We start from the raw sequence: 13297 nt of genomic DNA, 5'->3' as shown, positions 1-13297 counted from the left end.
GAGTACTGGAACTCATCAGAAGCACTGCTGTCAAATTCCTCAAGGATTTCCACAGGCACAAAAGTGTTATCTGGCATCCCTATGAGTTTCATGTCTTCACTGTTACTGAGGTGAAGTGAGCCCTCATGGTTCACTCCCTGCTTATTGGGCAGCTTGCCGCTTTTAACCATTAAGCCATTTTTGTACGGACGCAGGATGGGATAAGCAGGTAACGGTTCCTTACTTTCAGAGCTACTGGTATATTTTCCAGTTCTATCATACACTGGGAAATCATCATTAGGTTCAGAACTAGTTGCCACACCATTGAAATAAACCATCTTCTCCCCAGGAAACTGCAGACCTTCATTATTTTGCAGACTTATTTGTTCACTCTCTTCAGAATTGTATCGCAGCTTCCTTTTCCTTCTCCTATCTATTGTATCATATTCCTGAGGATACCTAGGGACATCTACAGACCCTGACTCCACACACACATTTTGGCAGCACCTTGATCTTTCACAGTGATTGAAATGCTCTCTTTTTGAGAGAGTTTGCATCTTTCTGTTTGTTTCCTGCCAGCTTCTATTTTTATGACTCTTTTCTAAGAATTCCTCTATTAGCAGTTTTCCTAGCTCTTCATAGTTACTCTCCTGTTCTTCTTCTCCATCTTCAGAGTTAAATGGAATGATCCTGACTCTTTCATTTCTAGCTAGAGATCCTTGTCTAAGATGAGAAACAAAGGGGGTGGGAGGGAAAGGAAGAGAGGCAACAAAAAAAGTAGGAAGGGGAAAATAACAGTTTTAAAAAAAGCTCTAGAAAGGACAGAAAAAATAGTAATGAAAAAACATGTGTTAAATAAAGGAAAAGTAAAATGAGAAACATCCAGAGATAACAAAACTGAAAACCTGCCAATCTACCACCATTACATTTCAATCAAATAGTCAAAAAAAGCAGCATGGGTTATGATATTCCACCGGTTACAGTTGCACAAAATTTAGAAACGCGTGTTTGAAGGAGAACAGCTTTTTGTGATCAAGTGAGGGCACACAGCCTTGGCTGTACCAGTACTCTGCTGTTACTTTTTTAGGCATGCTGAAAAAAGTCACTTATTACAGTAACAGGACTACTTTGAGATACAGTGCCCACGCACACCATTCCACTATGCTATGCATGCATTTCGGTCACTCTAGGCTGCAGACTTTATTTTAGCAGTATTCATAAAGCACACAGGCACTTTGTTTCTCCCGAGGGTGGCTACAGAGCAGAGACTGCATGCAAAGACTCAGGAGTCATTGGACTCCAGGGAAGCGGGGATAGGGGACAAAACGCAAACTGTGCATACTGGCAACACAAGGAGTTCCGGCTACTCCACCACCGCTCTTTGCTGGGAGGGCTCTTACTGCAGCTGATGCCTTCAGGGGGCTCCTACCAACCCAAAATGAAGATCCACAGAGCTGTTACTGGATCAGAAGGCAAACCAAAACATTGGCGATGGATATTAGCCCATCATAAGCCTGAGATGTTTTTCAGGATCTGTACTTCCCTTTTATAATGCATCTAAACAGATCCAGCAATCTATACTTACCCATTGTGGGAGAATGGATTAAAGCAGCTAGTGTTTTACTATCAAACGACTTGAAGCTTCCTAGAAACCCAAGTAAACGACCCTTGGGATTTTGGGATTAATCCCTAGCCCTTGATCAGAAGAATTATCTCAATTGCTCAGCAACCCAAAGGCTAGTAGCAACAAAGCTTCCTCTTTATCTGAATCTCACAAGAAGAATTCCTGCCAACCTACATAAACAGGTAGAAAGTGTATGAAAAAAAAAAATCAAAATGCTCATCAAAGCACTGCAGCTTTGTCTCACATCATTCATTGTTGAGAACTACGGAGCATGAGGGCACGCATGCCCTGACCCCGTAAGACCAGAGCAAGAGAAGGGAAAGGGCACACGGGCTTTGTATGGATACTGCTAATACAAGAGTCTTCACCTTGAGAGTTGCCTGGGGCACCCCAATATAGGATACTGATGAGATAGCCCTGAAAGAGAAATAGGTCATTGCATTTTCACTACTGCTGGTTTAGTGCTTCATTTCCCCAGTATTAGCTAACTTACACTGATTGGAAAGATACTCATTACTTTAAATGAGCCCTGTTGTACACAGTTTAGAACACTTACTACACTTCTTGCTTGCAATTTTAAGCTGGTAATTGAAATAATTTTCTTAAAAAAGCTAATGAAATTTAAAAGACTCCCAGGGCCACCATAGTTACTGGATCAAGCCCTTCCAAATCTCAGCTGAAAGCAAGGGGAGCTATCCGAATGCCTGAAGAGCCATTAGCTGTAAATGCTGAACCAACAATTGACTAATTTAGGCATAAAAGAAATTACTTTTCTTTCTAATTGACCTCCTCCCCCCACCCCGCAAGTGTTTCCCTTGCTATTCTACAAAGCATTCCTTTTACTAGAAATAAAGCAATGACAAGAAGTCTCTCTGACAGGAGAAAAAGATGACAACATCAGCCCAGCATTAAACTGCCATAGATCCAAAACACAGCCAAGGCAAACAGCGAGTATCAGCTGAAATGTATCACAAGACCACTTCACAGCAGCAACAGCAAGGAGACAGGCACAGAGGCTGCAAAGAGGTTAACCCACCTATCAGTCAGATCTAGAGAGCGCCTGCTCTCTAGCGAGCACTGGCGGCTAGTCATTTGACTAGACTCAGATGCGGACTCTAGGTCAGTTCGGCCACTCACAGTGGAATCTATGCTATCATATCGCCTTGGAAGTAAATAGAGCAGGAGCAGGGAGACAAGGAGGACACATGGTTACACAAAATGAACATTGCAAAGAAAAGTCTGTGCTTAAAAAAAAAATCCAAGGGGAAGATGTGTGCTATTCTGAAGTCAAACTGGCTGTTGGCAGCAAAACACAGTCCAAGGACAAATAAGAATACTACTTGTTATTCTTAGGAGAGGGGGGAATAAAATACATGTCCTTCTATCAAAAGAACACAATCACGTGTAACAGCTGATAAAGAGAATCAGAAGTTCTCCAACCAAACCCAAATGTTGTTAGAAAAAAAAACCCAGGTGTTAGTACAGCCAATTTCAATTGAAGCATTTCGGCATAGACAACTTTTTGCCCAATTCAAGACAGGTTCTAGCAGAACCTTGTCTGGTTCTCTGGGTCAAACCCAGGTGTTAGTACAGCCAATTTCAATTGAAGCATTTCGGCATAGACAACTTTTTGCCCAATTCTAGCAGAACCTTGCCTGGTTCCTCTGGGTCTGCCCAGGACAAGCTCCTACAAGCTGTCATTTCCTCAGCAATCGCCAACTGTGATCTGCCAGGAATACTGATTTCATCAGGTGGCTGCCTGGTCCACAGCACTTAGAGCTGCTAGGAGCAAAAGTCAAACACGATTTGATTTTGCAATACTCAGCTACAACTGAGTTTTGAAAATATTTAAGACCTACCCAGCCAGCTCTCATTAGAAATACCTTTCTGGTAAGAAAGAGAATCCCACGTAGCTTTTTTGGAAAGCTTATTTGCATTTTCTAAGTTTTAAGATTAAATATGTAGCAAAAAATCTTGCTGGGCATGTGGAAAATGCACAGGGAAACAGGAATGCTCAGAGGGAATCAATTACTTTCACTCCTTCCTGGAGTGAAAGTAATTTCAGACCTGAGCAGACTACAAATCTCTTAGTTTTTAAGTAAACTTTATCAGTCCAGATTGATTTCATATCAATACCTTCAGGAAACCAGAAAAAATAGACATATTCCATCTTGGTGTTCTTTAACAATTCAAACCAGAAGTGCTTCTTTGGAAGGTCTTAAAAACACATTTATTCATTAGATACAGCTAAAAGTTCACAACCCCCCTCTCCAAGCCCCCGCCTTTTATGGTGAGCCATAAAAGATTACTTGTATTGTGAACACCACCCCAAGAAGTCACATAACTGCAAGAACACCCAGCCACCACTGGCTTCCCCAGGCTGGGGGCCCAATACTACTGTTCAGCTTGGCTCTTCCATAAAGCAAAAGCTTCAGCTCATATTCCCAGACTCTCAGTAAGATCTTCAGCAATTTTACCACTGCAAACCAGCAGTAAGAATAGCATGGGAAAGGGAGTAACTTGCTTATATAAGATACTTAATGGACTAGGAAAACAGTGCCAAGAATGACATTTCACACTGCAGTAAATGCATTTTGTTGACGCATTTGCCTCTGCTGCTCAAAATCTCAATAACAGTAACAACATTAAGTGTTACCATTAAACTTCAGCTTTTAGCATTAAAGACCATAAGGCAAAAAGAGTAAAATTTAGCCTCTGCCATACACCCTTGCCACACACCAATTAAATTCAGGTTCAGGCTTCAGGAAACAAGAAAAATTCTTACCAAGGGAGATGAGGTAGAACAAGTCAGTTATAATACATATAAAACCCTGCACCTCTAACTGTGACAGAGTTTAAGCAACTGCCTCTTCCTTCCACACTGAAGGCAGAAGTAGCAGCATGGCCTGTTCTACACACCCACTCTTCCCAAGCTGACCAGCACTGTCCAAGTTTTTCTGCTTTCCCCTTACACTTAACTCATCCTTTATTTGGAACAGCGGTTTTGTAAAGTTTGTACAATTCCCAGCACAACCAGCTCTAGTTCACAGCTATTGATGCTGGTAAGTTAATGCTGTTATGTTTAATACTTAAAAAAGATAAAAGCAGTTGTGAAACTACTGATTTATGGTCAAAAGCTAATTTAGAGCAAGTAGACTATGTTTCATACAGCTCAAAGGAAACCAAGAGAGAAAACACACTATTAAACAGTGCTACATGATAACAGAAAAAAAAAAAACCTAATTGATTACAGACTTTCTTCTTGAATATGCTATTTTGGCAGAGCTAATAGAAGAGCAGGAGCTAATCTGAAACAGAAAATAAATCTGCCCCAAGAAAGAAACTCCTAACAGCATAACTCTGCTAGACCATGTTTCACTGGCCTGGGAGGCACACCCACCCAATCAATTACACAGTGCTCCGGCCTTCAAAAGGTAAGGTGAAAATAGAACCAAGAATAAATGACCTCAGAGTTGAGCATATCTTTAAAAGGTAACTCACTAAACTGCCGGATCTGGTGTAACACATAGCTTCGTGGGTTTTTCCTGGTTCACAGCTCAGTCCCAGTGTTAACAAAACATGCAACTGCATCTTTCTATGAGAAGCCTTTCAGAGCCCTTGACTTGCCCTATTCTGCTAGCATGGCACCTTCAGGGTCTGCTGTGGAAAATCAACGGGAAAAGCAGAGCTACTCAGAAGTCAGCACCTACCTGATGGCCACCTGCTCCCGATAATCCAGATCATAATTTTGTAGGGAGTCAGCACAGGATTCCCGCAAGACCCCTTGCTGCTGCAGGCGTGACGGTACAGTGAACTGGTGCACAGAGGCATTGGGCTGTGCAGTCGTGTGGTACGGAGGAGGAATGCTGTTACTCGTCTCACTGCGATAGTCACTATCTCGATCATCCACAGCACTGTCAGCATCTTCAAAGGCTACGAAACAAAAGTAGTTAAGGGCACAGCTCTCTCAAGTTGCCTTGCTGGGACAGTGAAGCCCATTTAGTTTTTAAAGAACGACAAAAAATGTTGTTTCCGCTATGGATGTATCTCCATCTGGCAGCTGGTTATAACCTCCAGTTCTCTCAAGTATGTACCAAGGAATTCCTGTGATTGCCTCCATACCCTCTCTTTTCCCGCTTCCTATTATAGGAGTTTATTTCCCTTTAGTCATTCCTAATAAGCAGATTAAGACATTTTTATTTAAAACAAAGAAAAAAACCGACCCCAACACCCAAAATTTCAGGTTCTTTGCTGCTGTCAAAAGGTTGGATGTTGGGAAAAAAGCCCCAAAACATAAACTTTCCTTTATGGAAAGGAGCTCTTTCCTGGGAACTTTTCAACATTTAAGGTGTAATACTATCTCCTCTTCTCAGCACCTTCAGCTAGTATTTTAGGGTCCTGGATTTTTTTTTTTAGTGCTTTTTTTTTTTTTATAGAAGTATTTAAGTTAAGAGAAACTCATTAAAAGCGCTCAGTAGGAAAATCAGAAGAACTGGGAGAGCAGCTCTGCTTATAAACAATTAAACTACTTATAGGGGGAAAATTGCTAATTTAACACACGCAGGTACCTTAGCTTAAGTTTAGTAGTCAACACTAATGATAGCCTTCACAAAGGAAAAAGCTCCTTTCCAATGAGTCCCTCTCCCTGCAGAAACACTTCTGCTTGCTAACCCTTCAGAAAAAGAGAACACAGAGTTATAGTAAGGACAGGTATCAAAAATACAATATTGATGTACAGCTGTGTTTGGCTGTGCAGAATGCAAGGTTATCTTTGCAAGCTTAAAGTGAAATACACACACTGTACAGCAGTGGAGTGCACCATGAACATGCTTGAAACAAAGGAAAATAACGATCAGCCATTATTCACTCTCTCCACCACCAAAAGCCTGTCTAAAAAGGACAATCAAATTAAAGTCCCCTCTGGTAAGTTATTCAATGGTATGTGCCCTACACAAGCCATTCACCATGAGGCTGAATAACAAAATGAAAGTGCTGTTTTCATGCCAGATCCTTAAAAAAAAAACCCTGAATTGCTGAAATTCCAAGGAGATGGAATGCAGCATCAGGTTCTTCCACTGGCACTTCCCACACCTCCAATTCAACTTCCATTTTTTCAATCCAAGGTAAATTTTGTTCTTAGTGATCTTTTCAGTTCCCTCCCAACTGAGTAAGATTATATCCGTTCCCTAAAGTGGATGGAAAAGTAGAAAACAACCCCAGCAGAAAACATGTCTGCAAAATACAAACCACTTGAAAAAGGCCAGCTCTACTCTCTGAAGTACAATCAATTCAATTTGATTGTCCACACCGAAAATGGAGTTAAGTCTCCTGCTTTTTAGTAGTTTAAATGCTGCATAGTTCTTGTCAGTCTCTAGTCAATTGAATAGAAATGAATAGCAATCATATACCACTTTATTCAGCTTTATTAAAAGCACAGTGTCCATCAATTTTATTACAGTTCAGTGCTTAGGAGAAACACTCAAGATATGCTACAGAAAAATGATTTATATGCCAAAGTGCTAAACCCCTCTGAGAAGCACCAAACTTGCAGTCTGTGGAGCAAGGGCTGATGTATCTGTAGATCACAAGGCACACATTATCCTCAGAAGGATAACAAGCTGTTACTCAGCTGAGCAATGTCACTGCTGAACACTTGAGCCATTACTGTCTAATGCACAATAATTACTTTTATTGGGACAGAAACACTGTTTCAAAGAGCTTTCTAATGTCTCATTTTGCTGCTCAACTAATTTCTTCTTCCCATCAGATGTAACTCTCATTTAAGGTAAAGCCTAGATAACTCTGCTATGATGCAAAGTTCTTCCAGCTGTGGCTGCGTAATCTTTATAAGCACTCGTAGGGGCTTAAGGCAGCCCAACTGAGTTACAGGTTCGGGATCTGGTAAAAGACACCAGACCAACAGCTTTAGGGATAAGCAATTTATCTCACCCCAACAGTATAATAACAAATACAAATCACTAGTACAATTATCTGGGTCAAAACAATAGTGAATCCAGTAACTCATTAATACTAGGCTCAACTCAGTATCAAGGCATGCAAAGACTGACACAATTATGGTTATCAGGCAGCCAGAAGCAGGACACAGCTTCTCCAGGTCAGCAACTCTGCCCAGCCGATGGGCTCAGAGATTTCCCAATTCCCTGATCAGACTGTCGCAGAAGCACTATCTGGATTTGTTAACCAGTCATTGCATCTCAGTTCTGCACTATGAAATGAAGATTTCCCGTATGAACCACAGTATCTCTAAGCAATATCTAAAAATAGCCGATTAGCTTAAATGTTAATCATACATTTACAGCATATGTGTTTATAAAAGGTGGCACCAGAATTTCTCCCAATTCTTACTGGTGTTTACCATGAGGAAGTCTTTTAGAGGTCATGACACAAAATGCCTCCCTGGTGACACATTTAAAGGATGCAAGGTTCCAGCTACCACAAATGTTGATGAGGCAGGAACACATTGATTCTCTGGTGTATGTGCCATGCATCTACAGCATCCATAGATGTTAATACCAGGCAGAAATCCTCAACTGACTCATAAATAAGGGCCAACTCCAGAAACTCTTATTCATGCTGCACTGCACCTACCCTATGAGCAATCTCACTTTATTTAACAGAAGTGTTCACAAATGAAGACATTGCTCAGCCTGATTAAAAGCACCAAAACCTGGCCATATGCGGCTTATAGCACACATTACCTTTGCAAGAAAGTATACCGTGAAATGCCTGCACATGGTGATGATCCCATTCATTAACATACTTAACACTTAAATTTTATTTAAGCAAGAGACTGACAAGAACTTGCAGAAGCAGCTTTGGGGATGCAGCATCCCTTCAAAAGGAGGGGTCAGGCATTACAGCCCATGTTTCAGCAAAATATCCCTCACAATACACATGGTGTGAAAAATTCAAGCACTATCTTCTTCAAACAGATGATACACCAAGTCTTCCATGAAGAAAGTTGTAGCTTAGCCTCAGTCTCTGAAGATTGGTTAATTAATAACAAGATACATAACAATATACATAAAAAGTGAGTAATTGTTTTAGCCCAGTTTGAGAAATTTCACATGTACCAAAGAGCTCTCAAGGGATGAAAACTGTTTCTTTGTCGCTGGACCCACTGTATAGGTAGTGGGGGGTAAGGCTGAAGGGGCAGGGCAGAAGCATGCTGTTCATGTTTAATAATTGAATATTCATGCATATAGGCAGCATAAGAAGAAAACCCATTGGACTTCAGTCACATCACACAGTAGGATTTTACAAAGAGTGGGGAAAATCAAGAAAGGAGATAGCTTCTCTGAAACAAACTGCCTCCTGGAAACCCTGTTATTCCTCCCCATTCCTGCCTGCAGAAGTTATGCCCCTGCTGCAGGGCAGAACACATACAGCTTTTAACATGCTGACCTCAAAACCACTCTACGAGTCACATTTAACCTCTGGCGACTTTCTTTATATCGAGCTTCAGCATAGGAAGGAAAGTTAACAGCAAAATTATTACAGGTGGTGGCTGGATGAATTACAGGTGGCTGGATGTGTGAAAACATCAAAACATCATCAAAAATTGTTTTTGGCCCCAATGCACAGCAGCAGCTCCTCTCAAAAGGCTGCATTCAGTAGAAATTGCCTCCTGCCTTTCTAGCAGTGATGTGTCATGCGCCACTGGGAGCTGGGGTCTGGTCTCTAAGCTTAGTTATCCTCCACAACTTGGACAAAAGCACTAAATGCAGCACACTCAGGAAGAAGGAGGTTCATGTAAGGTTCTCTATCCCAAAATCCCCACTACTTCTCTAAAATAAGCCACCAAGCTTTTCACAGCTTTTGTCTATTTTTGTAACAGTAGAAGAGAAGAAAGTGTACTAACTGAAGGAATGACTTCCAGTCCCAAGTCCAGAAGAGATCTCTGCCAGCTCCACACCAGGGCCTTTGTGACTCAGCTTCCCCACCCTTCATCCGTTTAAATTGCTTTTCATGATAGCTTTTTTTAAGTCTCAGACCCCAATACTCCATCGTCTATCGAACCATTGGTCACTTCTGACCATCATGTACACTTTGTGAAATCTTGTAATTAAAATGCAGAGAAGTTTAAAGAGGACTATTGAAATAACAAGGGGAAAAAAATCTGAAAAGGACACAAGGTCATTTTTTTGAGGCTCTTCTATAGCTCTCAATGCTAAAAACTGAAAAGCTTTTGAGCAATGATTTAAGTGCAACTTTGCAGGTCATTAGTCCATCCTATTGCTTTCACCACTTAAAAATACATTAGAAATTTGCATAATTTTAAGAAAGCAAGTTAGCAATATTCAGTCTTCAGTTTGAGAGCTTTCACAAGCTTGTTTTTCCCACTTAAAAATACTTTCTGCTGCTGAAACACTCAACAGTCAAGAACCGGACTGACAGTCAGAAGTGCAAACACTGCCTTGAACATCTACCCTACTTTAAGTCTTTCCCTTTTCTAAAATGAAATCAGGTCAGCAGCACAAGATGCCCCTTTTCTAAAGCGTCCTCTGCCCAACTAGCAAGGCTCTGGACTACAGCACTCCTCTTGCAAGCTCTCACCAAGAAAAGGTCTCCTAGCTACAACATGCTGTTTCCGCTGCTTCCTTCTCAGTTGCTGTTGTAAGTTTACAATTAGAAGTATATTTTTTCATTACATCGTCAAGCTAATGGAAACATCATCAACACTGGCCCAAGCCTGCCTATAAGGATGCTAACATGATTTCAAAGAGGGCAGCTCAGAAAGGATAAAGTAGAGGGAGGAAGGATGAAGCAGAAGGAGGGAGGAAGGGAGCTCCATTAATATAAGTACCTTTTAAAACAAAATCACCACACACCAACTCTCCAGATAAACACAACCCTCCTAAATCTCTGACTGACCAATGCCTAAGCATCCCATTTCCCTCCCAAACACATAAAATTGGGGAATAAAAGAAAGAAAATACAAAAGTTTAGTTAATTCTCAGTTATCCTATCACACCACTGAGAATAATCCCAAACAATTGAGACATCCAACACCAACAGCGTGAGGAAATCGGTCAACACTGTTGATGCTCAAAGAACTTATGGTTTGAACAAAGACAGGAGAACAAGGACAAAACATGTTGTGGGAGGAGGAATTGGGAAGTTACTTCTAAAATGCAGAGCAGGTCCATGTGTGAAATGCACTGTAACATTACCTGGATATTAGACTTAAGTTACTTGGCTGCAGTAAGAGTGTCCTGTCCAAAATCCATTATGTCAAAAATGGAAAAGCATCAGGCAGAATCCCCTCCCTGCTGGCAGCGGGTCACAGTGATCTTTCTTTGCATGCCCTCATCAGCAACACCCTCAGTCTTGGTTTTGGCACAGGGAACAGACACCTTCATTTTACGACCAATGGATCAATCTTTGCAGGTCCTACAGGAGTAGCGCCACACACTGTAGCTTGAGCAGAAGCCTTGCCTGTTGGAACCTGAAGGACTTCCAGAAAGTGAAGATGCTTCATGCACATTTTCTGGAAAAATTAACAAAAACCTTGCAGCCTCTGCAAAGTTATCACACTAGTCTTCAGGTGCAGGCGTTAGCTCTACAGATCACAGCTGCAGTATCTGAGTTTTATCTTTCCAAGGCTGGTAAGCACTAGTTAAAGCAAAGTCCTACCACTTTTGCCATGATACTGTCTCACTGAGCTTGAATATGCTAGAATACCTACAACCCTTCTGTCACACTGGTGTGCACCCGTCATTTCTGCTTTCAGATTTGCTCCTGTTTGTAGTATTTGGAATTTCTGTGATCACTTCCAGCACATCTTTGGATCTTAGTAAAACAACCACTATGGATTCCCTTGTGTTTTTCAGTTACTCCAAACATTGATTTGGGCTTACATGGGTATGACGACCAACACAAAAGACATATACAAGCACAAAAACAGAATCACCTTTACGGGAAAAGAATAATAGTCCAATTCTGCCATCTATTCCTCAAATTCCAGTAGAAGGCACAAGCAACTCATTTAAAACATGGCCAAAACAAAGTCAAACAGTGAAAAGATTAACAGCCATCCATCCACACAAACATGAAGATTAAAGTAAAAGAAAATACAATGGAACAGGTTTTCTATATGCATGAATATTTCCACTTTCCTCGTATACTGGAGCATGCTGCATCACTACAGGATCAGAAAACTTGCAAGAAATCAAACTGTTACGTACTCAGCTGCTCTCCCCATCCGAAATAACTCCAGTTGCCTGCATGTAACACAAATGGCAGCAAAGAATAGGAATGGAAAAAGAAAGCTTAGAAAAACAAACCACAAGCATACTTTTCATGTATTTAAAAGCCTTATAGATTGCGAGCTTGAAAATGTAAGAGAATTTTTCTTTATAAATACAACATTAAATTTATTTTGGGGCTTACTCTTCACTGTCCAGTTTGTTTGTAAGACATTCTGAAGATTAAGATCACTATAAACTCTAGGATTTATTATGCAATCGTGCATTTATTAACACAGACAAAATAATTATCAACACGCTACTTAGCAAGAGCAGTTAAACACTATTATTTCCTAGTACACACATTATCAGGATTAGAGACAGAATATCCCAGAAACCAGAGTCTAGTTAAGAGCAGTATCTGTTTCTAGGCTAAACTGTGCAAGTCAAGTGGAAAAAGTTGCTTCTGCCCCCTTTCCAGAACAAAGTTGATCAAAGACAGGAGAACAAGAAGGACAAAACATGTTGTGGGAGGAGGAATTGGGAAGTCACTTCTAAAATGCAGAGCAGTTCCAGTGGTGAAAGCACCACACCAGTAATAATAGCATGAAAAACTATCTGTGTGCATGTAAGCTAGCGTTAAGTGAAGAGTACTTTCTTAGCTAGATATACACACTGGTAAAAACTTAAGAGCTCTCACAGCATCCTAAGGATGCAAATAGTCACAAGTTAATTCTAACAACAGTAAGCAAATCTCTCCGTGTTAAAATTAAAGGTGGCAACAAATTCATGTTAAAGCTAAACTGGAAGTTGGTAAGACAGCCAAGTTATTACTTATCAATATCCATGTTGTCACCCCCCAGGTCATATTCAGTATGATGGAGGAAAAACTGCTACGTACAACCCTCAAAGCACCTTGGAAGCATGCACACAACTTGCAACTCCAATAAAAGCTTCAGAACCAGCATTTCCAGAAGATGGTGTGTAAAAAAACTCTAAAAAGTGACGTTTACAGGAATGTTGAGGCGCAAGTGCAGCAGGCAATGAACAAATCCTTCACATTGAAGCAAAGAACAAGCGAGAGCTTTCCATCCTGGCTACCAGCCTCATCTCCAGCTACCAGCCAGGCACGCATTTCCAAGAGGGAGATAGCTCAGATGATTCAACATATCCCTCCCTCTGCCCTCATTAACAAGACTCACAAAGTTAGAATGGGCTAGGTCTTGCTTTTAGCTAAAATTGCAAAAAACAGTTCTGGGAAAAAAAAAAATCTTTGTCCTAAAAAAATCACCACCAGACTGGTACTTAAATAAGCAATAACTGGTCCTGGTAAGTAACTTGGCTTCCCAAGGGTTTAGTCCCTATGCACATATACTACAGAGGGGCTCTGTTGCCATTTCAATTCTAGGGGGGAAGAAAAGGTGGGCAGGAAAAAGAAAAATAGGCACAGATGTGGACTACCCCAAGGAAAAAAAAAGCAAATCAG

The 13297-nt window shown here is 40.9% G+C and overlaps 1 protein-coding gene across 1 annotated transcript in view; it reads right to left on the bottom strand.

The window, feature by feature from the left end:
• LOC104079816 (protein unc-13 homolog B-like) overlaps positions 1–13297 on the bottom strand; it is a gene marked incomplete at its 5' end in the record, with an annotated part of 65482 nt that overhangs the window by 22060 nt on the left and 30125 nt on the right. The window contains one exon of the mRNA XM_009581976.1: positions 5314–5536. Coding sequence (XP_009580271.1) covers positions 5314–5536 — 223 coding nt within the window. The remainder of the gene's footprint in view (positions 1–5313; positions 5537–13297) is intronic.

This window comes from Fulmarus glacialis, unplaced genomic scaffold (genome assembly GCF_000690835.1).
Source record: "Fulmarus glacialis isolate BGI_N327 unplaced genomic scaffold, ASM69083v1 scaffold12337, whole genome shotgun sequence".
Taxonomy (NCBI): Eukaryota; Metazoa; Chordata; class Aves; order Procellariiformes; family Procellariidae; genus Fulmarus; species Fulmarus glacialis.
The sequence above is the reverse complement of the archived record's forward strand: the minus strand, read 5'-3'. Positions and strand labels throughout refer to the sequence as shown.